The 24,373-nt window shown below is 53.5% G+C and overlaps 1 protein-coding gene and 1 long non-coding RNA gene across 3 annotated transcripts in view; both read left to right on the top strand.

The window, feature by feature from the left end:
- The window catches only part of LOC141732402 (uncharacterized), a 52,337-nt gene that overhangs the window by 5,770 nt on the left and 22,194 nt on the right, over positions 1-24,373 (top strand). For both annotated transcript variants that reach the window (XR_012584089.1, XR_012584088.1), the window contains exon 2: positions 23,936-24,022. This is a non-coding gene — a long non-coding RNA (uncharacterized LOC141732402). The remainder of the gene's footprint in view (positions 1-23,935; positions 24,023-24,373) is intronic.
- SOX1 (SRY-box transcription factor 1) lies at positions 2,899-6,551 on the top strand. Its single transcript, XM_074561315.1, has one exon. It carries the CDS (start codon positions 3,760-3,762, stop codon positions 4,888-4,890), a length of 1,131 nt encoding a protein of 376 aa, XP_074417416.1. The 5' UTR covers positions 2,899-3,759; the 3' UTR covers positions 4,891-6,551.

Here is a 24,373-nt window from a genome sequence, read left to right as displayed (position 1 = left end):
AGCGGGCTGGCGCTCGCCATCCGCCGGCCCCGGCTCCGGCCCGGGGCGAGGGAGGCACGGCGGCAGCCAGCAGACGGCGATCGCCGCCTGCTCCGGAGCGCCCGGCTCGGCCCCGCCGCCCCCTTGCCCCCTCCTCGCCCTCGGGCGAGCGGCAGAGGGCCGGCCGGGCCCGCGGCTGGCGACCCCCGCCCCGAGGGGGCGGCCCTCCCGCCGCCGCCGGGAGCGGGGGAGGTGCCGCCCGCCGAGGCGCGTCCCGCAAGGCGGGGGCGGAGTAGGGGTGGGGGGGGGGGTGGCCGAGAGAGGCACTAGGAGGCACTAGTCACCTGCCCTCTCCGGGGGGTGGCCAGGGCTGCTGCTGGACCTTTAGCCCTCCCCCGTCCTGTTCCCCGCCTCCCCTCTGGCTTCCCTGCAGCGTTCACCCACGCACACACCGCTCACCGTCCCCCCCGCCGCCCCGCTCCCGGCCCCCCCCGATTCCCGCCACCACCCGACTCCTGGCTGTTTGCAACTCCACTTTCCCCCGGGGGAAGTCCAGGGACCTCTGGGCGCAGCTCCCCCCCCGCACTACCCCCACCCCGCAGACCACTTCTGGCTTGTCGCCTCTGTCAAGCTGCACTCGCCAAAGTGCTTGACCCCTTCCCTGTCCCGCGAGTCGGGATCTGCACCACCTTTACCGCGGAAGAAAAGCCCCTGCCTCCCGAGCTGGTTTTACGCCACCCTCCCCCCTTCCCCGTCGATATACACCCCCCGGCCGCCGGGGAGCGGGGGGAGCAGAGGCAAGGGGGCTCACGCCAATAGCATCTTCTCGCCCCCCACTCCCTGTCCGCGTTTATCCACCCTCACGGACCGTGTTCGTGGCGGTTTGGCTGCTTGGAGGGGAGGGAAGGGGCGCTCAGTATTTATTTTCGGGGGTGGGGGGAATGAAGTGGGAAGCCCTGCACAGAGAGAAAGCCCGGGAGGGGGGCAGCCCCCTGGGGCTTTGGAGATGAGCGACTGCCCCCCGCATTAGGGAAGGGCAGGGTCAGCCTCGGCCGCGATGTCCTTGCATGTGAGGGGGAGGGAGGCGCGGGGGGGGATCCCCGATCCCCAGGGATGAGGGCGGGCTCCCACGGGGTCCGCCGGCTCTCAGGGTGCACGGGACTCGTCCGGAAAAGATTGCCCCACACCGATTCGTCCCATTTATTTGTCAGGAGGCCTTTGGGTACCTTTATATCACATTTCGGGGGGGGGGGGGCTTTGCGTGGATAATGTGCGAGCCATGTCATTTATCTCGTGGGTTTTACTCCTAATATCTTCGTTTGGCCATCCAAGTGGAAATGCGCCTTTCTGCAGCCACCTTCTCTCCCCTCCCCCGCCTCTCCTACCCCAACCAATTATATTTTTAATACATCATTTAGCAATCGCAGCGGCCTCGCTTGTTTTGCCCCTGCAGAAGTGGCAACCCATCAGCTCGGGAAAATATTAGCCGGAGCAGTGCAGGGCCCGATCCCGCACCACTTTCCCCCCCACTCTTTGCACCCTTAGAGCCGACTGGAAGCGGACAGAGGATTGGGAAGGGACAGCCCCCCCCCCCCAACCCGCCCGGTAAAGCATCCATGCCCGAGCCAACAGCAACACTCTGGCTGAGCGCAAAGGCCCAGAAACGGGCTGAGCCTTCAGCCATCAGAAACGAGGAGAGAGGCACTTTCCTCTCCTCAGCAACCCCAGATTGTTGTGATGAGATCACTATTTCATGACGAGCCGTTGGAAATGGGCGAAAAAAAGAAAAAAAAAAAGTCTAATCCTAGCCCAGCGCCTAAGGCTGGAGTGTTGTACACGGTGCGTGCTCCTCCTGCAGAAAACTTCTCTGGCGGTAATAACAGCAATTGGGGGAGCTGCGGCGTGATTCTACCCCTTGGATGGCCACTAGGGTCAGGAAAATTAACGCTCAGGGGCCGGGAAAAGAGCAGGGATGCCGTGTGTCCTTTTCTCCACCTGGCGAAAGACGACGGGGGTGGCGGTTTGTGTGCGTGGGCGTTTGTGCGACGGAGCGGCCATTCCTCTGGCTGCAATTAAAGACTGCAGCGTGGATTTCAGTGGGGACCGTTTTCTCCCCTCTATAAAATAACTGTAATCTATCTCACAGGACAGCCATGACACAAAGATAGTCTTTTAATATTTTTCCGGGGGGAAAAAAAGTGATACGCCTGGACTTACTTTATACAAATATAACATGTTTCCGTGCACCTTCGTTAGTCTCAGATGCTTTTAACTCCCCGAGGACTAAGTGTATAACGACCGCCTCCGGCCCCCGCCTTGCGCCCTGGTCTCTGCCTGGCAGCCGTTTTAAGGATGGGGAGGGCCGCCTGCCCCCGCCGGCCCGGGGAAACCTCCAGAACGGGTCAAATCCTGGGGAAAAGGCGCGTTTGAGGGGGAAAAAAAGCAGATTTCGCTGCCGCTGGCACCACGAGGCCCCCCCCAGCCTCCCCAAATACCACTCCACGGCCGTCGGGGACGGGGCACCCGGCGGCGCAAGGCCTCCCTCCAGCGATGCCCGGCGGGGAGGGGGTGGCCGGTGTCTCCCCCCGGTGTGTCGTCGTCGTCGTCCCCCTCCCGCCCGGGGCGGGGCGCGCCGTGACATCCCCCCCCTTCCCCCCCACGCACCTTTTTTCCCGCCCCGCCGGGCGCGGCGCGCCCCGCCGGACGTCACTGCTCCCGCGCGCGCCATGCAAATCGCCGCCCGCCGGCGCGCCCCCATTGGCCGCCGCCGCGGCGATTTAAGGCGGGCTGGGGGGCGCGCGCGCCGCATGGCTGCGAGCGCCGCCGGCCCGCGCGCTCGGCCGGCTCCTCCTCTCCCCACCCGACCCGACCCGACCCGACCCGTCCCGTCCCGTCCCGTCCCGTCCCGTCCCATCCCGACCCAATCCATCCCGACCCATCCCATCCCGATCCCACCCGTCCCGCGGGAGGGAGGGAGGGAGGGAGGGAGGGCGACCACCGCCAGCGAATAACTGTCCCTCCGCGCCGCGGCCGCCGGCTGGGCGCTTGTTGTGGGTTGGGTTCCTTCCCCCACCCCCTCCTTCCCTCCCTCCTTTGATCCTCCTCCCGCTTTTTTTTTAACTTAACGTTTAAATACTTTTTTTTTTTTTTCCTCCTTCTTCCCCCTCCTTTTTGCGTGGCGGTGGGTTCTCCTCTCTCTTTCTGCTCCGTTCACCTGCGATCAGCGGATGCAAGTCACACACGCTCCCTCCCTTCCTCCCTCCCTCCCTCCCTCTCTCTCTCTCCAAGTTAGCAAAGAACAAAAAAAAAAAAAAAATAGCTCCGTTAAGGATAAGAGCGGGAGCGGAGGGGTGTACGCGCGTGTGCCGGGGAGAGCCGGGAGCGGAGGACACCGCCGACGGCTCCGCGCACTCCTCCTCCCTCCGCGCCAAGTGAAGCAGCAAGTTTGCCGCGGTGCACCTGTTTGAGCAGCGCGAATCCCCGCCGCCGCCGAGCCCCGAAAGTGATTTGCCAAAGGGAGAAAGTTTTCCGCCGGCGGGGTCGCCGATCGCCCTCCTCGCGGTTTGCTCCTTCTCCTCCTCCTCCTCCTCCTCCTCCTCCTCCTCCTCCTTCTCCTCCTCCTCCTCCTGCCTTTTTTTTTTTTTTTTTTTTTTTCGCACGGCGGTCGCTACCTAGATACAAACGGGTTTTTGCCTCGCTCGCTCCCCGTCCTCCCGGGCTCCTCTATGTTTGATTCTTTTTTCACGCCTGGCGCCGGTGGAAAATAAAAAAGCTACTTGAATGTACAGCATGATGATGGAGACGGACTTGCACTCCCCCGGCGGAGCCCAGGCCCCCACGAACCTCTCGGGGCAGACCGGAGCGGGAGGCGGCGGCGGCGGCGGCGGCGGCGGTGGCGGCGGCGGGGGGAACAAAGCGAACCAGGACCGGGTCAAGAGACCCATGAACGCCTTCATGGTGTGGTCGCGGGGCCAGCGGCGGAAGATGGCCCAGGAGAACCCGAAAATGCACAACTCGGAGATCAGCAAGCGCCTGGGGGCCGAGTGGAAAGTCATGTCGGAGGCCGAGAAGAGACCGTTCATCGACGAGGCGAAGCGGCTGCGAGCGCTGCACATGAAGGAGCACCCGGATTATAAATACCGGCCCCGGCGGAAGACCAAGACGCTGCTCAAGAAGGACAAGTACTCGCTGGCCGGGGGGCTGCTGAGCGCCGGCTCGGCCGGGGGAGGCCCGGCCGGCGTCGGCGTGGGCATGGGCGTCGGCGTCAGCCCCGGCGGCGTCGGGCAGCGGCTGGAGAGCCCCGGCGGCACGGCCAGCGGCGGCTACGCGCACATGAACGGCTGGGCCAACGGCGCCTACCCGGGCTCGGTGGCGGCGGCGGCGGCGGCGGCGGCGATGATGCAGGAGGCGCAGCTCGCCTACAGCCAGCACCCGGGCAGCGGGGGGCACCCGCACCACCCGCACCCCCACCACCCGCACCACCCGCACAACCCGCAGCCCATGCACCGCTACGACATGGGCGCCCTGCAGTACAGCCCCATCTCCAACTCGCAGGGCTACATGAGCGCCTCGCCCTCGGGCTACGGCGCCCTGCCCTACGGCTCCCAGCCCCACCAGAACTCGGCGGCGGCGGCGGCGGCGGCAGCGGCGGCGGCGGCCGCCTCCTCGGGGGCGCTGGGCGCCCTGGGCTCGCTGGTGAAGTCGGAGCCCAGCGTGAGCCCGCCCGTCACCTCGCACTCGCGGGCCCCGTGCCCCGGGGACCTGCGGGAGATGATCAGCATGTACTTACCGGCCGGGGAAGGCGGGGATCCGGCGGCCGCCGCCGCCCAGAGCCGGCTCCACTCCCTGCCCCAGCACTACCAGAGCGCCAGCACGGGGGTGAACGGCACCGTCCCCTTGACGCATATCTGAGCCCCCGCCGGCCACCGGCCACCGGCGCCGGGAGCGGCGGAGGCGGGCGCGGGCGCGGGCACCGGCACCGGCTCCGCCACTGGCACCGGCTCCGCCACCGGCCACGGGCCGCCCCGCAGGACTGCGCGCCCCGCCGCCGCCACCGCACGCCCAGCCCCGGCCGCCCGCCCGCTCCCTGGCCCCGGCCGCTCCGGCCCCGCTCCCGCCTTCTCCCCTCTTATTTTTGCCTCTTGCTCCCCTTCCTTCCCGCCCGCCCTCCCCCGCCTGTCTCTCTCTTTTTTTTTTCCCCCTTTTCTTTCTTTCTTCCTTCCTTTTTGTACAGAAAAGACATGTTTTGATGTTCTTGTAATAATAATAATAAATAATAATAATAATAACGAGAGAGAAAAAAGGTAACGGTTGCTTTACTTACCTTTTTTTTTAGAAGGACTAGTTTATGAAACTAGTTTTAGACTGAACTTCTGTGTTTTATCGAGACTTTTTGTACAGTATTTATCATTCACCCAAGAGACATAGAGCGTTTATTTGCAAAAGAGGAGAGAGAGAGAGAGAGCAAGAAAGAAAGAAAGAAAGAAAGAAAAAAGACGGCGAAAAGACAAAAAAATATCAATAATAACCACACAAAGTTGTAGGCGATGCCAACTTTTATACCGCGCGGAACCACTACGATTTCAGTCACGGATCGCTTCTTGCGAGGGCTTTTTATTGCCTAATTAACTCGAAGTTGATGGGGAAACAGTTCTCATTTATTACTCATGTACTAAGGCAAATCCAAAACAACACTTAAAAGTTTTTTGTAGATGTTCTCGCGTTTTTGGTTTTTTTGGGTTTTTTTGTTTTGGTTTGGTTTGTTTTTTTTATAATTTGTTTGTTTATTTATAAAACTTTTTTTTCTTCTGGAGGCTGCAATGTTGTTGGTTTCTTTTTTTTTTCCCTGGGTTTTGTAAAACTTTATTGTATCTGGATATTTTTTGTTTGTTTGTTTTCTCTTTGGTTTTGTTTTCTTTTTGTATCATTTCTTGTAAATGCGTTGTGAAATAATTTTTATTTAGGCGTCACGAGGGAATTCAGACTGTGTATATAGTTTACTAAAAAGCCTTTCTGCTAAACAGAAATCCTAAGGATGCGTTCCATTTTGAGTTAAATAAATTTCAAAGCGGAAAAAGTCACCTGTTTTTTTTTATATATATTAAAAAAAAAAGGCAAAAACCTAACCGTAGAACATAGCAGTGTTTACCATGGTGTGCCCGGAAATACAGCAGGTAAACCTAGAATACGGGGAGGAAGTTTTAAACCGGAGCGGCAAACGGAATGAAGCGCGATCCCACAGTAAATGCCGATGTCTCAGAATCCGTATAAATCAGGAGGGATGAAGGTAGATTTCTTTTAATACTCTTTCCGTGTTGCGAGGGAAGGCGACTCTCTGACTTACTCTTCCTAGCCGTGAGCGTTCATTTTTTTGTGTGTATTTTATGGCTGGGCTGACGGTCCGGACCTTGCCCGGGGCCGTAACTTTCCCGCCGGGGGGAGGCCGGGGGGCTGCGGCCGGGCTGCCCGCACCTGTCCGCCTCTGCCCGCCGCTCGCCCGGGAGTCCCCGCCGGCCCGGGGGGCACCGATCTCCCCGGGGGACGAGGAGGCACCGGCCAGCGCGCCACTTCCCCTCTAATTAACACCATGAAAAGCCGAAAGCGCTTCGGTTGGAGCGTCCCGAAAAAAAGAAAAGCGACCTCTAAAACCCCAAGCCCGAAAAGCAGCCCCAGCCCCGCCGAGCATCCCGGGGGGCGGGCGGGGAGCGGCGGGGTCACACGCCCCACGCGAAGTGGGGCGCCGGGTCCAGCCACCGGTGCGAGAGCTGTCGAGCAAAACCACGCGCGTCTGTTCATTGCAGAATGTTGTTCAGTGCTTTGAAATTTAATTTAATTTAATTTAATTTAATTTAATTTAATTTAATTTAATAATTTTTTTTTCCCCTCCTCCCAGCTGTTGATCGGTACCTTTCGGTATGCTGGAATTAAAAGTTTGCTGTAAACTTCGTCCGGTAGTAATAACAGCATTAAGCGTTGCATTTAAATATCATACGGTAGCAAATAAATTTTGGAATTAGTCATAACCGCTTAAACATAAAGGGGAAAAAATACTTTTAACTTCCAGGGCGGCAATGTCGGTGGCAGCAGGCTTGTAGGGCTTTTTGAACCATCTTTTAGCGCTGGCGAATGAGTATTTCATCCATCCAGGAGTAGGGAAGTGTTAGTTGGTTAATGGGGAGCGGTTTCGGTCCATGTTGGAGATTGCACTTTACCTGTAATGCTGACATGCCAGTTGACGTATATAACTCTTCGGAGGCATTTTGGTATTTTTGTTTAAATCACTCATTCGTTAAAGCGAACGCAAAATTTTCATGGAAGATGTCTATTGATTTCAAAACAGGTAATAAATCCCCCCCCCCTTTTTTTTAAAACTATTTGAGCCTTTATTAAGCGAGGTGTGTGCGGGTTCAGACAGTCAGCAGGGTAGTTTTGGAAATGCTCAGCGTACAAACAGTGCACAGAGGAAGCAGGAACCTACGAGAAACCTTCTGTGGCGTCGGTTACCTCCAGCCAAGCATGATCCTATATGTAATTTAAAATATTAATAGGCGTCGCTTTGAATATGCAGAAAAAGCTGAGTACCTGTTGAACTGTTTCTTGAAACGCCTTATCCATCATGTGTATACGTACTCATACATGTCTATACACACTATAGATAGCATCGTGACCGAAGAGAAGTGTATGTGTGTGTAATGTGTGTACGTGTGCACATGCATATACATCTGATGCAACCTTGTTACGTGCCTTTTCTTTAAGGGTCATAGCAATTGAAAATCACATTTACTGACAATGCGGAAGAGAAAAATCCCGGCGAGACGATCCTGTATCGCTGAGCACAACTGGTGGAACAGGCGGATTGGGGCGGTCAAGGGAGAAAAGCAAATAAACATCTGTACGCGCCCAAACAACAGAAATACTAGGGGGGGAAGCGCTTAAAAGAGAAATATTACCAATCTCGAAATGAGCTCCTTTTAACGACTTTTCCCTCCTCCCCTCACGATTTAGCGGCTCAATGGCGTTATGCTTAGTATAATAGGAATACCTGCACTTTCAACACGAGGGGATTAAACAGACCCAATCTCGGCTACATTCAAATAAGCTTCAAATATTCTCAGCCCGCCTTTCAAAGAAATGCGATCCTCTCTGCTAATGACCAAAAAAAAAAACCACCCCCAAAACCAACCCCGCCAAACACCGTAAAGATAGAAAAATTTGCTGTTTCTCGTTTACTGGTTTGGCGGTTTAGTTTAATTTGAGTTAAACTTCACGCCTGGGTATACAGACAAAGTTAAAACAACTTTGCTAGGCAGACTAGTTTGGTTTAGATACGGTAAAATAATTCGGTCTTCGGGCTTTTTGCTATGCGGGTTATATATATGAGAGAATAATTGAATATGCAAAACTAAGAATAGGTTTAAACGATTTATGGTTTAAGTACATTACATCTAAAATTGTATGAAATGTTCCTCCTATAACATGATTGACAGAGCTATTAAAATCACCTATGTGGAAGAATTAAAAAAAAAAAAAAAGCTATCTCTTTTTCAGTAAAAGGAAGGAAAATCCAGGGAGTGAGGCGAAGCGGAGCGGGGCGGAGGTGCCCTCTCTGCGGAGTTAGGCTGCGTGTAGCGTGGGGGGCTTGGGGTCAGGCCCCCTGCGGGCCCGACCGTGCCTCCCCTCCCCGGCACCGCTCTGCCGGCGGGTCCCTCTGCCCCGGGAGGGAGGCGGCGGCAGAGGAGCCAGGAGGACAGGAGGCACAGTGCGATAACAGGTTTGATCCGCTCCAAACTTCGAGCCAAAAAGCAAACTTGGCCTGAACTCCACAGCTCTTTTCCCAACGATTCTCCCTCTTTTTCTTTTTTTTTCTTTTCTTTTTTCTTTTTTTTTTTTTCCCCTCTCCTTCCCCACCTCCCTCCTTTTCCCGTGCGTGGCTCGCTGAGCTCGTAGGAGTGGCGCTGGGCCCCGGGGAAAAGCCTTTCCCTCCAGCTCCACTCCTCCGCGCCCTCAACCGGAGTCACACCGCAGCAAGCCCGGGGGGTGGGGGGGACCACGGGGGGGCATCGATGGGACGGCTCCAGGCCTCTGGGAGCAACGGAGCGGGGGAGGGGGGAGACACAAGAAATTGCCCATGAAGATAAAAAGAGGGACGGCTCTAGAAATCTGCGCAGGGGGCCCTGAGGACCCAGCCCCAACGCGCTCGGGGGTGCGGGGGGTCACAGCGGGGCAAGAAGCCCCCCGAGATGCCCCTTGGCAGGGCTGGGGGGGTGTGTGTGGGGAGGATCCTCCCTCCCAGCTGCGCCACACACAGGCAGCATCAGGCCGGAGGCACCTGAACGGCTGACGCGGTTTTTTATTATCATGCGTGAACTGCCACGGAAGGGAAAAAAAATAAATAAAAAAAAAAAAAAACCAACACAAAACACCACCCCACACCGCCGACAACGAAAGCAAACAGCTAATCTGAGCGTTGCTGTGGAGTAAAACGCAGCTAGAACACGCGAGCCGGCAGCTGCCCGTGGGTTGAAGGCGTGACCCGGAGGGGATGCGCTCCCGGCCCGGGCGCCCCGAGACGCCCCCGTCTTTCCCGGGGACTCACCGACCCCCCCGGGCCCTTTTCTGTCCCGTTCCCCCCGTACACTTTCAGCCCGCTCCCCCCGGCAGGCTCCAGCTCTCCCCTTCACTCCCACGCTCAGCAACACGTGGGGAGCGCAGGGAAGGGGCAGCCCCGTGGGGGCGGGCAGTGTCAGAGCGTGTCTGTCTGTCCGTGTGAGTGTGTCCCTGTGAGTGTGCAGAGGGCTGATCTTGCGGGAAGGCCCCTCCTCGCTAAGCAAGACAACCACCCACTCCTCCACCCCCGGGGCCGTGGAGCCGTGGGCCTGCGGGGTGGTGTTCGCGTGGTGTGCGTGGGTCTGTCTCAGCGAGCTGCAGCCCCACGGAGCGAGGCGTCCCCGGTGCCGTCGGAGGGGCTGCAGATGAATGATGCAAGAGGAAGATGGGAGTGAAGCGGGGGGGGGGGGGGAGGGGGGAAGAGAGGGAGGGAAGGAGGGAGGGAGAGCGCCGGGGGGAGGAGGGGGGCCGGTGTTTGGAGAGCGAGGGATTAGCGAGGAGAGTCCTGACCCCGAGATCAACGGCCAGTCAAACCCGTTTACAATCACCCAGCGGAACACCGACGGCTCCCGCTGCAAGGCAGCGGCCGGCCGGGCAGCCAGCGAAACCAGACCCCCCCTGCGGAGCGGGAGGCTGGTGTGGAGGGGGCCCTCGGCCCGGTTCCGGGGAGAAGGGAGACGCCACAGCCTTGGCGGGGGGTGGGAAGAGCGGTCCCAGCGGGAGGTCGGGGGGGCTGGAGCGGGCAGCTGTGGGGAGGATGCTGCGGTGCGCCCCGTCTCCCGCCCGCCCCGTCTCTCCTGGCCCCTCACCGTAGAGCGCGGGGGGGGGGGTGGGGGGGAGTGTGTGAAAGCCGGGGGGGACCGGGCCGAGATAGCTGGGAAAAACAAGGGCGTTGCTGTCACCCGGGAAAGGCCGCTCTTGAACTCCACACGGGACCCTCCCGGGCTGGGCCGCCGGGCTCCCGGCGACACCAAAGCCCGGCTCCAGTCATGCGTTGAGCGGCGGGCGGGCGCGGGCCGCCCTCCCGGACCGCAGGCCATCTGCTGCACGGCTACCGGCGGCGGGGGGGAAGGGGGGGGAAGGGCGGAGGGGGACCGCCCCCCGACGGGCCGCCGAGCCGGGCCGGCAGCGGCGGGTGGGCGCCTCGGCCGCCACTCCGCGCCCCGCGGGGCACCGGCGCCGCCGCTCTGCCGTGCCGCTCACACCCCACGCACACAGGCACTGCACGGGGGAGGCGGGGGGAGACGACACACACTAACTTTTTTCTTTTGGGGGGGGTGGGGCGGGAGCAAGTGGTCCCTCCACCTGGCCGCATTTTGGCCCATCTTCCAGAAAACGCAGCACCCCGCAAAGAGAGGATGCTCGGTGACTCGGCGATACCCCACGAGCGACACCGAGCACCGGTGCGGACATCGTCCGAGCTAAAGGGGAGCTAAAGCTAAAGATGAGCCTGGCCCGGCTCGGAGACACTTGCTTCCAGGGAGGGCGGGCGCCCGGGGGTGGGAGGCAGGGACCGGGAGGTACGGGTCGAGATTAAACGAATCCCCGTGGGTTTGTGCTGAGGTTAGGGGTGGATGCTCCTTCCAGGGGGGAAACTGAGGTCTGGGGCAAGTGGCTTCACACGGCTGAGGGGGAGAGGGGTCGGATGGCAAAACTTGGCTGAAAAGTCACTTGTGGAGAGGCAAAGCCAAAAGAAAGGCAGAGGAGAAAGAAAAAGGTGTGAGGACACGGTTTTGCAGAGCTCCGAGCCGGGCAGGGAGGCAAGGGCTGATGTGAGCGGAGGGAGTTGCAGCGCGGGGTGTGGGGGAGCGGTGGGAACAGACCCCCGCTGCCCGGGCCGGGGGGGGGGAAAGCAGAGATTATGCATACGAGGCGGACAGGGCCTTGCCTGCCTGCCTGCCTGCCTGCCTGCCTGCTGGCTGCGGCCCCGCCGCGCCTCTGCTGAGTAACGTCAGGAGCAGCCGTGAGACAGGGGCGGCCCCGAAGGGGAGGGCGGCGGGTGAAGGAGCCGAGGCTGCGGGCACGGTGTGTGCAGGGACAGAGGTTACAGAAGGTTTTCGTTAGCAGAGGTTGAAGGGAAAGCCCGTTGACTTTTACAGGCAGTGAGCCATTCTGTGGTTGGAGGAAACTTTGCGAAAGTGAAGATTAGCAAACCAAAGTTTGGAGACTCTCGAGGGCACGGTAAGGGGTGCTAGCAGGCCACCTGGAAGTCCGTCCTAGTCCTCGGGACATCGGGACACCTCTGGCGAAGTCAGTAGGAGCCAGCTGAACTGAGTCGCACCACTCTATGTGATGTCAAAAAGTCTGGCAGTACCAAAGGGCAAGGGCCAGAGAAAACCCCAGCCTTTAAACTGCTCAGAGCTGGTGGGGAGTGAGGAGCAGCAGCCCAGAGAAAGCGGGCCGGTCCCTGGCTTTGGGGTGGAAGCGGTGGGGCCTTGTGACAAAGAACCCCCCGCATCCTATTTACAAAGCCTTGGGGTGCCCCTGTGCAGTTTCATGCCTATCTTTCCTGGACGGTGTAATTCCCTGAAGGGAGGAGCCTTCAGTAAAGGTCTCGTTTCAAGAAAGTCATTCAAGTGCTTTAGCATGGCCTGTCAGGACGGGTTTGGGGGTAATATGCTTCATGCTCGGTAAAATCCCATTGTCCACGCTTTCAACCCGGGCACCTCTCATTGATTTGGAGAAGACGTGTGCCACGGTTAACTGCGGCTCTCAGATAGAGGGACTATCCTTCAGAAACCTTCCAAAAAAAAAAAAATGGGGACAATGAAACCCAGGAAAAGCAGAGGAGCATCTGGCGGTGGTCAAACAATTGGGCAAGTGCTAGAGGGCGAGCTGAGCTTCGAGGAGTGGGAAAGGGCGGCTTCAGCCCGGGGCAGACCAACGTGGGCTGAGGAAGTGCAGCCGACACGGGGGGGGGAAGGACCGGACTCTGCAAAGTGTGCGTTTAGGAGAAGAATAGCTTTCACCGGGAGGAGGTGAAATATAGTTTACCAAGGCGTAAAACTCTCCATAGCAACTAGGAACTAGCAGTGAACAAAGGCACCATACATTTTGGGCAGTATAATTTATCCACGGGGGAGATGAGGGTGCGGGAGGGGTGCGGGGGGAGTAGGGAGACATTTATTTCCTACCGAAAAATTGTCTCGCACAAATTTCAGAAGTACTGAATTCAGCTCTTTTTTTTTTTTTTTTTTTTTTTTTTCACTCTAATGCAGAAAAAGTGTATGGGAAGATTGTCTTGCTAAAGCTGTTGGACAGTGGATAGTTCAATCCTAATCAAATTAGCAGAGTAAAGTAACAGGCTCTGCAGGCTTGGAGCTGCAAACACAAGATGCCTCAGGCTTAAGGAGAGAGCTAAAACTGCAGGCACGGGAGTTCACAACGAAGTACCGACACGAAAACACTATTCCGACGCCGTGCGGAAAGTTGGGGGCTCTGAAACCGTCTACGGTGCCTCAGGGTTACATACACCCCAGCCGTGGTCTTCCCCCTCCTGCTTTACACACAGGTTAATATCTTTATATTTCTGGAAAAATCTTGAAAAATAATCACTTGATCAAGCGATCAGCTTAGCTTCCCACATTACCTTTCGTTCTACCTGTATGTAGCAGAAGACAGCAAGAGTTTTGCTTTGGTTTAGGGGTTGTTTGTTTTTTTTTTCATCAGCTATGCCTTCGTGCATTATCAGTCCTACCTTCCTCTAAATCGCTTTTCAGCCACAGGGCAGGTGAGGGCTGCGTGTTTCTCCCCTCCATGTTAGAATGTAGAAAATAATGCGAAAAACAAGATGCTTGTAACAATCGAGTCACTGTGAACACGTACCTGGAAGGACAGTGAAAAAGAAAAGAAAACTAGATGGGAAATGCCTTTTAAAATATGCAGCTGTAAGGGAGATGAAACCTGCATGTTTCAGGACGGAGAGGTCTGGAGGAGAGCTGTGAACCTCAGATTCCAGAAATATAGCTCAGAAACATTAAAATTGGGGGAAATAAATAAAATAATGAAGAGACAAACGAGGCAAGCGTGGAGTTTAGCCTAACAAACTTCTCAGCGGTGTGTCTCGAACTGCCGTAAGGGTGAAGAGGAAGGGATGCAGTCATGCAGTGGATTTTCCAAACGGTGACTTTCCACGCTCCGGTGTCGCATCATTACTTACATGTCTTGCAGAATAGCCGAAAGAACTAAGAAATGAGAACGGAACATGCATTTCTCCCCCAAAAGCACTTCATCTGTTAACGTTCCTCTCAGTTTCTAACTTTCTAGCAAGGCTGAGGAAGTTTCTGCTAACTCTCCATCCAAAAGGTCCATTTAGCAGACCAACTTTTGGGTCATTACATAGGGACAAATAGTCTCCTGACGGTTTTGCTTTGACTAGGCGGCTGCAGGGAAAAGTCCTGCATGATTTTCCCGAATATAGCAACATCTTCTCAGTTTTAGGAGTCGCAGAGCAAAGCTCACGAGATAAGTGGGACAATCTCATCATGATAAACGTGCCACAGATCCAGATATATTTAAGATAAGGAAGGGAATGAAATGGCTTTGTTGCAACGGACGTCATGGGGCCACCAAATGAGGTATTCGGACCAATTTGGTAGAAGCTTGCTATTTAGTTGTATTATTTAGTGGGTAGTTCCAGGTAGATAAACTATTGTGTTCATGCGTCTCAGACGTGTTTTAAATGTTTCATAATGCCTAAATCGTGTGTTCATATATTCACAATTACGATGGGTTCCTATTTAGATGGCTGTATGTATCATCTATGTTAAGAGTAGCCTTAGATGCTGAATAAGAGAAGAAGATACTACAGTTGAAAGGTACTCTAATTTTCATGAGAAGGGCCAAATTCGGAGTCCCTTTTTCAAAACACTGTCTCTGCTCCTCAGGATATTCTTGCTGACCTCCTTTAACTGCCAAATGCTAGTACACATTAAAAAAAAAAAGTAATTCATCTTTAATAAAAATCCGCCAGCGTGTGGATAGCAATATAAATAAGTGTCATAGCGTCATTTACTTGGGCACATCCCATCAAATTGACGTTTGCTGGAGAATGCAGATCTCTCTCTGTACGCACACGGTTGCGCACCAGATTCAGATACCGGCGAGCCAAAGTGTCTTGTCATATCTTTTAGTTGTAATATCACATGCCCGTTGCCTAACAGGTAGAGGATTCGCTTCAGACATTAAAACTGAATGACGAATGGAAGTATGGAGGCGGCAAATCAGAGCTAAAATTCAGAGAGGATCCGCTTTGGCTTTATGTAGCACGAGTCAAAATAATAAGAAATCGAAGAAAGGGCAGAAAAAGTATTACAGAAGCGCCGTTCCTATACTGTGAAACGGCTGGGCAACATCTGGAATGGAGTCCTTTCCCTCCCCGGGTACCATACAGTAAGCACAGCCGCAAACCACTTGAAGGGAAAACTTGGGCGGTGCGCACGCCTAGGTTAGCAAAACACCCGGATTAAAGGGATTTCGAGCGTCTCCCTGGGGAGGACAAACGCAACGCCGAAATGTTATTTTAAAAAAAACCCAACCAAACAAACACCAACAACAAACTTTTCGAGTTCGACTGCCTTCTTCCTACGAACAGGGAGAAAAACTCTTTTGCGTGGAAAGCAGGGAAGAAGGCAGCCGGGGTGGGGTGGGGGGGAGACTTCCGCTGCCCCGCCAGCAGGGTCAGCCCTGCCTCCTGAGAAAGGGGCTGCTGACTAAAACCGGGTCAGGCTTTAGCGTCCGTTACTTACCCTAAAAATCAACTTGATTAGTCTAACTAGTCGCCAAACTTCGTTTAATGAAGTCCAGGACCCGACTATCTTACGCCCCCGCCTCCCCCCGCCCTCCCCGCCAGCGCCAGAGTTTCTTACAGAAACCGGTGTGAGTGGCCCCTTCCCATCCCCTCCGTGGCACTGCCACCCGGGGACAGCCGCCCCACGGCCGTGGTTCTTGGGCGGAGGAGGTTCAGGTCTCCCCACCCCCCGCCCCCGCCCACCCCCGTGGCATCGCGGCGGAGGTAACCGCCTCTCGCCCCTGGAGAGGAGACAACGGGACAAAGCCGTGCCCCGGACCGAGATGAGAGAACCGGCGTCGGAACCAGGCCACAAGGGCCTCCACGCTGCACTTTCCCGGGTGCGACAGGCGGTTTTGGCCCCCGGTTGATTTTAGCGAGGGCTGGATGAGGCCCCCCGGGGTCCCCCGGCCCGGAGGTGGCCCAAGCGCAGGCACCGGCTGTACCTGGCAGCCAGGGATCCAGCTGTGCCCCACAGGTTGCCGTGCGCCATAGACTTTCTCCCGATTCCCTTTATTTTTTGTCCCCTAGTGACCAAATGGCAGCTTCCATGCCGTAAGTTGCAGCCGGTCTGCTCACCTACCTTCTCTCTCCTGCCATATATTTTGTTGGGTCATTTTGGGTGAAGCCAGATAATTCTGGGAACTTGGAAAAGCACGACTGTTTTTAGAAAGCTTTTTAGGAAACCCGTGAAAATGCTAGGCTTGGGTCTGCAGTATTTTTGCCCATTCACAAGGCACAAAATATGAAACAATTTAAAGGAATACGTCAGAGGGGGAGAGAAATAAATCCAGAGTCATTCGGCAGTAAAACAAAAGGCCAGAACATTTTCTCGTCTTAAACGGCTAGCCACTAAAGAAATATCTTTCCTTACATCAAATGAGAGATATTTTGAAGTGAAGCGCCTCTGAGACGTGTATTTTCTGCTTCAGCAGGGTTCTGTGTTTTGCTGAGTGTCAGTGTGCCACCAACACAGGAAAAATACAGCTAGAGATGCAAGGAGTGTTGACATACAATTTAATAGTTAGTGACTTTCTCAAAGAACAGGTTATCTCCACCTGACAGGAAGATGTTAATAGAAAATAATAGTACGGATTTTGCCACTGTACAGAATACTTTCTGAACATATACATAAACACAAACTCGACAAATATTATTCTCATTTTGGAAACTTTACAGTACAATTACTGCAGACTACAAAGATCACTCCACTGACCCTCAACCATACTACACACATATTGCCAAACTGAATTCCCTTATTATTTCTCAGCGCCAACACTTGTTAAAAGGAGAATGCAGCATCTCTAATTTAAATGTTAGTTTTCCGGAGGGGGAAAAAAAATAAAAAAAAAAAACAGGAAAAAAAGAAAGCAAGAAAAAAAAATGGGGGAAAGCTGTCGTTTAAAGTGAAAGAAATTTGAGAAGTCTATAGGAAAATGGTCTAAAACTGACTAGACTAGTGTTGTCTCTTGTTCAACCTACAAGCCTTCTGCAGGTTATTTTTTTCTCTAGTATAAATGTAATTTAATAGCCGAGATGGATATTGTTTCACTTTCAGCTATCTGCTCTATACTCCGGTCTCATTCTACACTGGATGATTACCTTACTGTCCTATATGCACAATTTAAAGGGAATTACCTATTACTTCAATTATTTGTTTCTTATCAACTGATGTTACACTACAAGGATTTGCATTGAAAGGACACAAAGAAAGAGCAAGTCATGGCACATTGCCAAATAAAAGAGTAATGTTCTGGTGAATTTAGCCTAAATAATTTACTGCTATATAAAAGTGGAAAAGTGGAAGGTGAACCCTTTGACCAATAAATCTCTTCTGCATGTGAAACCCTTATCTTGTCCCCTCCAATATATTCCACACTAGGAAGCCATCATCATTGGCTCTGGTTTGTTATTTGTAAACCTTGATCTTCTGCACTCGGTGTCCTAAATATGGATAATTAGCATCAGTTTATCACGCCTCTGCATATTTTCTCTTCTCTCCAAACATGCATGCTTCTATTGGCTGCCATTCTGTCACAGAAGATTATGGAGACAGATTGCAGAGAATGAATGTGCTAAACGAGATTAGGAAGGAATAGAAATAGCAACTTGGCCAATAAATTCCTCGTGAGAGCCTTATCATACAATTACACGTTGACTTGTTTCACACTCTCCCAGCCTCTTAATCCAACGCCCCCACCAAGAATAAAATTTCACTAATTTCTGAATTACTGCATATCCTCATGACTTGTCACTGAGAATGGTTGGAAGAAGCAACACGGTCGAAAACAGCGCATCAAACTTCCAAAAAGAAAACGAACTTTAAAAGACAAAAAGAGACGGAGCTTTAAACCATTTGTGGTCATATGCAGAAGTTTTTGCGCCGCTGCGGTTTCAAGGGTCAAGGTTTCACCATCAGACGTTTTGCTCCACGCTTTTACTCCCGAACTCTTTACATTGGGTATTACGTTATCTTTTAGAGGAACCTGGGGATCAGAATACGACGCACTGGTTCTGCTAAACTATCCTACGTGATCGTCTGCTCTGCAATCTGCTCTCACCGCTGAGCCCTTACAAACTCGTCGGACAGCAACGGCGAAAACAGCTACTGCCGTCATCGATTCCTTGGACATTCCTGAAGGTGCGATAATTGAGAAGACGCCAACAGCGTGACAGCAGAGTGAGACAAAATCCTGCTGAACTTACAGGAAACATCTACCAACTCTGTGGAATTAGTTTTGTCCGTTCTGCCGAGCTTGTTTCAGCGTGGACGTCAAGAAAACATCATTTCCATGACCTAATTAAGAGGCACGGCAAAACCCTTCAGGAGACATCATCTCTGGAAATGCTGGAAGTCTCCATTTTCCCCCTTATGCTAGCCCAGGAGAAGGACTTGCAAAAATATCAGTGTTGTGGTAATGTTGTTTACATTGGTCTAGATAGGTGTAGAAAAATAAGAAGAATAAAAAGCCCCAAGATCCGAAGATAAAGCCTTGCTCGGTGGATTTACACTCTTAACATAGATTGGATGTCACAGTGCACTTGTCTTACAATTCTATCAGATTTTAGGATATTTTACAGAGTTTATCACCGTGAAAGGGCTGCTTTAGAAAGCAAGGTGTTTGTAGAACTCGAGTAACTAGTTCTCCTAGTAAATGTGAATCTTCAACCACACACGGACTTTCAGAACCCGGATGAAAAGCGTGACGAAGTCGTGCTACGTATTCGGAGATGCTTAGCGTCCCGCCTGCCTGTGCATTCAGATGCTGGGAAGGTTTTAACGTTGCAGCGAAACAGTATATGCCGCAAGTGTTAAGGATGCTTAAAATCAGGGGGATTCCCTCGAGTGGGACCTTCCCTGAGCAATTTTCCCTGGGGTGGAAGCGATCCATGTGGCAGTGGAGCATTCCCGCTCCCCCCGAGTAGGGCAAACCCATCCTGTGAGTACCATAGATCACAAAGCGCCCTGTGAAAATTTCACGCCTGGGCCCCCTGAGTTATCTTATCATAAAGTGAATTTATTGCTGGTGCTGATGGCGTTGATTTTTTTTTTTAACTTTCCCGTTGCGTTTCTCTTACTCTCCCGTGGAGTTTTGTTTGGTTCTCAATCACCTGCAGACAGAAAAACCAAACTGCAGTAGAGGGTCACCTTCATCCAGAACCTTAAAACCACACGGTTGCAGAAAATACTGAGATGATATTAGCGTGACCTTGTGGGACAGCAAGACGGCCCCGCTACCTGTTTGCTGCCACAAGAGCCTTTGAACGCTTGTGGTCACATACAGTAAAAAAAAAAAATAATTAATAACGCTCCCTTATTTGCTTCTTCATTTTCTTGTTATCCACATAGGCACGCATACATATTCATATGCACGTATATCTATATGTATACACACGGAGACACACACACACACATATATATGTATGTACACACACATCTCCCCAGTGAATTGGTTAGCTGCAGCAGGGAGAGAGGCGTTTGCCATTAATCTGGGAACAAACCGCTAACCTCGGTGACTGGTATTTTAGCTTTTCTTTTCTCGCCTCTCTCAGTGCGGGGAGAGCAGTAAAGCTTGTGTGGACTGATTGTGAGGGGCTCTGCTGGAATTTGGCAGGCCAGGGGCTTGGAGAGAAGCCCCATGCTGACTCCTATTCAGCGGGCCAGTTTTCTGCGAGCTTTGGAAGTTTCACTCAGCCGTGCACTCAATGGCTTCACAAAGCTGATTACAAGCTTCAGCGCATTCCTGAAGGAGCCAAAAGCGACGCAGGTGCAAACGAGCCGAGGGAGCCCCTTATCCCGGTGACAGAATGGGACAAGCTGGGAAAGGCTTGGACCACACAAATCCAAGGCTCACCAGGCAGCAGCAAGCCTGCCTTGGGAACCGGGGATCATTATCCGCTCCATTCAGCGGGGACCCAGCGGCGGCAGCGGCACGTCCCGGGGCTGGGGACGGCTCCCGGGGCTCTCCCTCCCGGGTGGGAGCCGCGCCGCTTCACCTGACGTCCCCTCCCCTCCCCTCTTCCTTGGCGGCTGCCTCACGCAGGGACCTGAGGTGCCCCCGCTCCCCCGAGCTGATTTGATGTCTACCCCACAGCATCTGGCCATCTACCCATCAGCCCGACGCCTCAAGTACCTCGCCGGTTTTTTTCCGCTATTGCCCCATCACACACGAAAAGCGCCTCTTTCCCCCACGCCTCCCCCCCCCCCTTCCTCCAGCGTCCCTCTTCCCCTCCCCATATAAACACGGCGCTTCAGGGTCTGTCTGGAAATCCAGCACAGAAAACGCACTGATCCGAAATGGCAGGTTTCCTCCCGACTGAAGTTCTCTAACAAACACCCTATTTTGAAGGCTGCCTTTAATTCCAGAGAGAAACCAGCCGAGAGTGCACCCGCTTCCCCCCTCCTCTTCCCCCCCCCCCCCCGCAATTACTCGAGCCACCCGATTCCCACAGAAACCTCCCGCAACACAAACGCCTGGTGAATGCTTTCTGACTCCGTGAAAGCAGCCCACGGTGCCTTGCCCTTCCTGCCTCCCTGGGGAAGCGAGGGGGTGGCGAGGAGTCGAGGGGGGGTCTCGGTGCCGGAGAGGGTGAGGCGTGATTTCCTTTAATTGGGGGTTCTCGGGGGGAGTTCCTCTCGCCTCCGCTCCCTCGCCCCCTTTCCTCTCTCCTAGCCCTTCCCCTCCAGCCGGGAGAAGAAGCCGCACTTTTACTTCGCTGCGAAATTAATTACGGCCCTTCCCCGCTATCAATTACGGAGGAATCAGCCTTTCCTAGGGAGAGGAAAAATAATCAAAAGGCTTTTCAGGCTTGGGGGGGGGGGGGGGGAAGGAGGGGGGGGAAGAACCTCGGACCGCCGAGCACATAATGCGGCAAGGGGACTGCCGCGCTTCTGGCCGCTGGTTTCATATGCAAATGACGAGCTGCCTCCAAGTTATCATTATGGTTTTATTTTTTTTTTCTTTTTTAATGTTATTATCGTGTCGGGGTTTTAATAGCCACATGCTCTCCCCCTTTCCCTTTCAGCGAGGTTTCCTTGGCGATCAGCCACGCCGCCTCTTCCCCGGGCGCGCTGCCTCCCGCCCCAGCGCCTGCCCCACGTCCATGTTAATTTCGCCCTATGGAAATGAAAGCGGCCCGGCCGGGCAGCTGATATTAAAGCGATCCCCCGGCCCCGGGGCTCACCCTCCCCGCTCCTCCGCATGAGCCTGGCGTGGGGGAGCCGTGAATCCTTCCCTCCCCCCGCCCTCTCCCCTCCCCCGAGCCCCCGCCGCCCCTTTCATGCTTGCGAGATGCTGGGGAGGCAGCGGTGCGTTTGCTTGTGCGGAGCACACCGCCTGCAAGCGGTTGCCTTGGCAGAAAGGTGCAGCTTTCTGATGTTCTTTTGTCTGATAACTAATTCAAGTTAATGCGATCTTTATGTAAAGCTAACAGCGGATAATTGTCTATTTTCTCGCCAACAATCTCCATCACAATCACTTATCTGGAAACCTGCGGTTGTATTAATCGTTATATTCCCCGAGATAAGCGTCTCTCGAATTATCAGTAAACACTGGAGGGAAATTAAACAAACTCCAGAGCCACTTAAGTTTCCTCATCAGCTTTTAAACCCCTTCTCTGGGGAGGGTGGGTGTGTGTGACACCCCCCCTCCAAAAAAAAAACCCAAAACAACCTGAGACCGGAGCACGAGATGAAAAGGAGGTGTGTGGGTAGGTGAAATAGTGGAGAAGGGCCTGAACTTTGGGATAATTTTGCAGAGCCGAGTCCTGCTCAACGCGCCTTCCCTCCGAGGTGCCCGCGTTGCAGAGACAGGCTCGCACCTTTACGCCCCGCTCGCCGGGTGGGGGTGTGGGGGGGTGGGGGGGTCGGTCTTTAGCAGCCCCTGGGACCGTGTTGGCAATTCTTGTAAATCATGTAATTAAGTGTATTAGTCGCTGCAGGGGAAAGACGAGCAGCTAGGAGAGAATACACCGGGAGATTACGCGGAAGGCGCATGGCTTTAGGTCTGCTCTACGAGAAGGAGAGAGCTCTGCTTCCTTCTGAGAATCACCATATTAGCACAATTATTGGCAATATTTATACTAGAGAGTGATCTGAACCCCAGGAGGGTAACAGAGAGTGCGAGAGAGCGAAACTACTGTGGGAATATGTTTTACTGCTCAGATCCCATCAGTTCCGTTAGGTGTAAAGAAATTATAGCAAATTGTGCTGGAAACCCCTCCAGGGAAAACATACTTGTATGACAAAGATTTTGTCTTTTTGAGATGAAGTCAAAACAATCGGTGTCGAATGAAACTCATTTTAGGGGCGCTGCCGCCTGTGTGTTTACTCGAGTACCTGGGTGGGGGGGGAGGGTGGGGGGGGTGGAAAAAAAAAAAAAAGAAAAACAGCCCATGACATTTCAGTTGGGAATCTGGGCCGGCACAGGGAGTTTGCAACTTCTCCGGGGAAAACGAGGAGTTCTCCAGCCTCCCCCCGCTGCCCCCCGCTCCCGGCCCGGCGCCCAGGCGGGAGCGCGCCGCGGTCCCGCCCGCCCTTGCGCGGGGCTGGCGAGCAGCTCTCCTCCCGCTTTGCATTTCTAGGAGGGTTTTCCACGTCGAAAAGGGCTTTATGAACATTAACTAATTAATCCTGGCGCTTAGTTACGGAGCAGGCACCCAGGAATTTCAAAACTCGCCTCTCTGATGAGATTGATTTATTGGCGTCTTATGATTTTTAGTAAGCAAACTTGGATTCACAAACGTTTCCAATGGCGCGGCTCCCATCTTAGCCGCGGGAAGGTGAGGTCTGGGGTGGAAAAAAAAAAACCCAACTAAAAATTAAAAAACAAAGCCCACAACACAACCTCACAAAATACCGCAGCGAAACACACAAACCTCCTGCTATTAGTTTGTGTGTCAGGGTAGCGTATTTCCAAATACGATCAGTTTCTTAAAAAAAAGTTTAAAAAAATATTCCTTTAACCGCTTCAGTTCCTTCAGTTCTCGAACTGTTTCTCTTGCGCTAAAAGTTCCCAGGGTAGCTTTTTCTTATGGCATTTGAGAATCATCCCACTTCATCTCTCACCTGAATCTTGTCATCTGTGCCATCTTGAAGTGATCTGTGAACAATGCTGGTCCCTTGGACAGCCCAAGCTGGTCAATCAGGCAGAACAGACTATGCAAATGGAATGGAAAGGCGAAGCGATGGAGAACAGTGGCCCCCATTGTCTTGGGCATTTCAAAGCGAAGCCCAGCTGCAGCAGGCGTTGCTGTCTCGGACCCTTGGTTGCTACTCTAATGTCATCATTGCAAAACATCACATTTTGAAAACTCTACAGTCTGAATGCATGAGCAGCCCTCCGCAAAGACTTCACTTTGCCGTGACATCTTTCGGAGTCACCAAAAAAAAAAAAAAAAAAAGCAAAAAAAAGCAGGGCCGGTGGGGGAGGAAAAAAACCCAAAACACAACAACTGGGGACTGGGATCCCGGCCACACTGCCCGCTCACATCCCCCAGTCCCTTGCCCTGCGCTCCTCATAACTGCAGTCCAGCTGAGGCTAAAAGCCTTTTGCAACCTTTTGGTGAACGCGTCGCCTTTCTCCTTGTTTTTAGGGTCGAATTGGATGACGATTTAAGTTGCATTTAACTTATTTTCTGTCGGGTCTCTTTCAGGCACTCTAATGAGCTAACGTCGAGGACATGTCGCCGTGGGCAGGCAGTGAAGTATTTATTCACAATCGCTTCCAAAACTTCATATACGCGGGGCTTTAAAAGAGTCAGGCAGTGTCTTTGCGAGTGATTAAACCGGCAGCTAAGCTGGGTATTTACAGGTCCGTTAGGAGTTTCCTTGAACACTCGGTTTCTTAATACACTTCTGCAGTTGCCGCTTCTAAATATTGCTGCCAGCCCCGCTCCAGCTCCGCTTCCCAGCACTGGTCCCCAAAGTTAGCCCAGCCACAAGAAATGAACTTTCACTGCAGTAAAGCTGAGGGCTGTTGGATGATTAATGTGCATTTTCAAGAGTCTAAATCATTGCCCATGTTGCACTTATTGTTCCTTTTCATTTTTTTTTGTCTGTAGGTGACATTTGTGATCACCATGTGGTGAGCAGAGGAAACTCCCCTCACTTCCACCCTCATGTCAGGACCCTGGGCTCAAGGAGCAAAGGTCTGTGCCAATGGTATCTTAAAACATTGTGGGTTACCCTTCCCTCCTCCTCCTCTCTTATCTCACAGGAATTAGTGAATCCAAAGCTTCTTCTCCAACAACAGCCTTACAGTGGGCCTTCGGAGATGGGTAATGCCACAGCCAGCCTCAGATGCTGTCTAGCTTGGAAATGGAATGGTCACACATTTTAGTAGTCACCCTTGCGTGCAGACTGTTTAGTATTCACACAGGAACAGAGAAGAAAGTTTCATCAGACTAAGACACCTGAGCTAAGAAACTCATGATTACATTATTTGTAGGACCAAGAATAGTTCAGAATTTCTTTCCCACTCCCTAAACTGGCTCTTTCCC

The sequence above is a fragment of the Larus michahellis genome, chromosome 1, assembly GCF_964199755.1.
Source record: "Larus michahellis chromosome 1, bLarMic1.1, whole genome shotgun sequence".
In the NCBI taxonomy this organism is placed as follows: domain Eukaryota; kingdom Metazoa; phylum Chordata; class Aves; order Charadriiformes; family Laridae; genus Larus; species Larus michahellis.
Note: the sequence above shows the minus strand (reverse complement) of the source record. Positions and strands in the feature narration are given on the sequence as shown.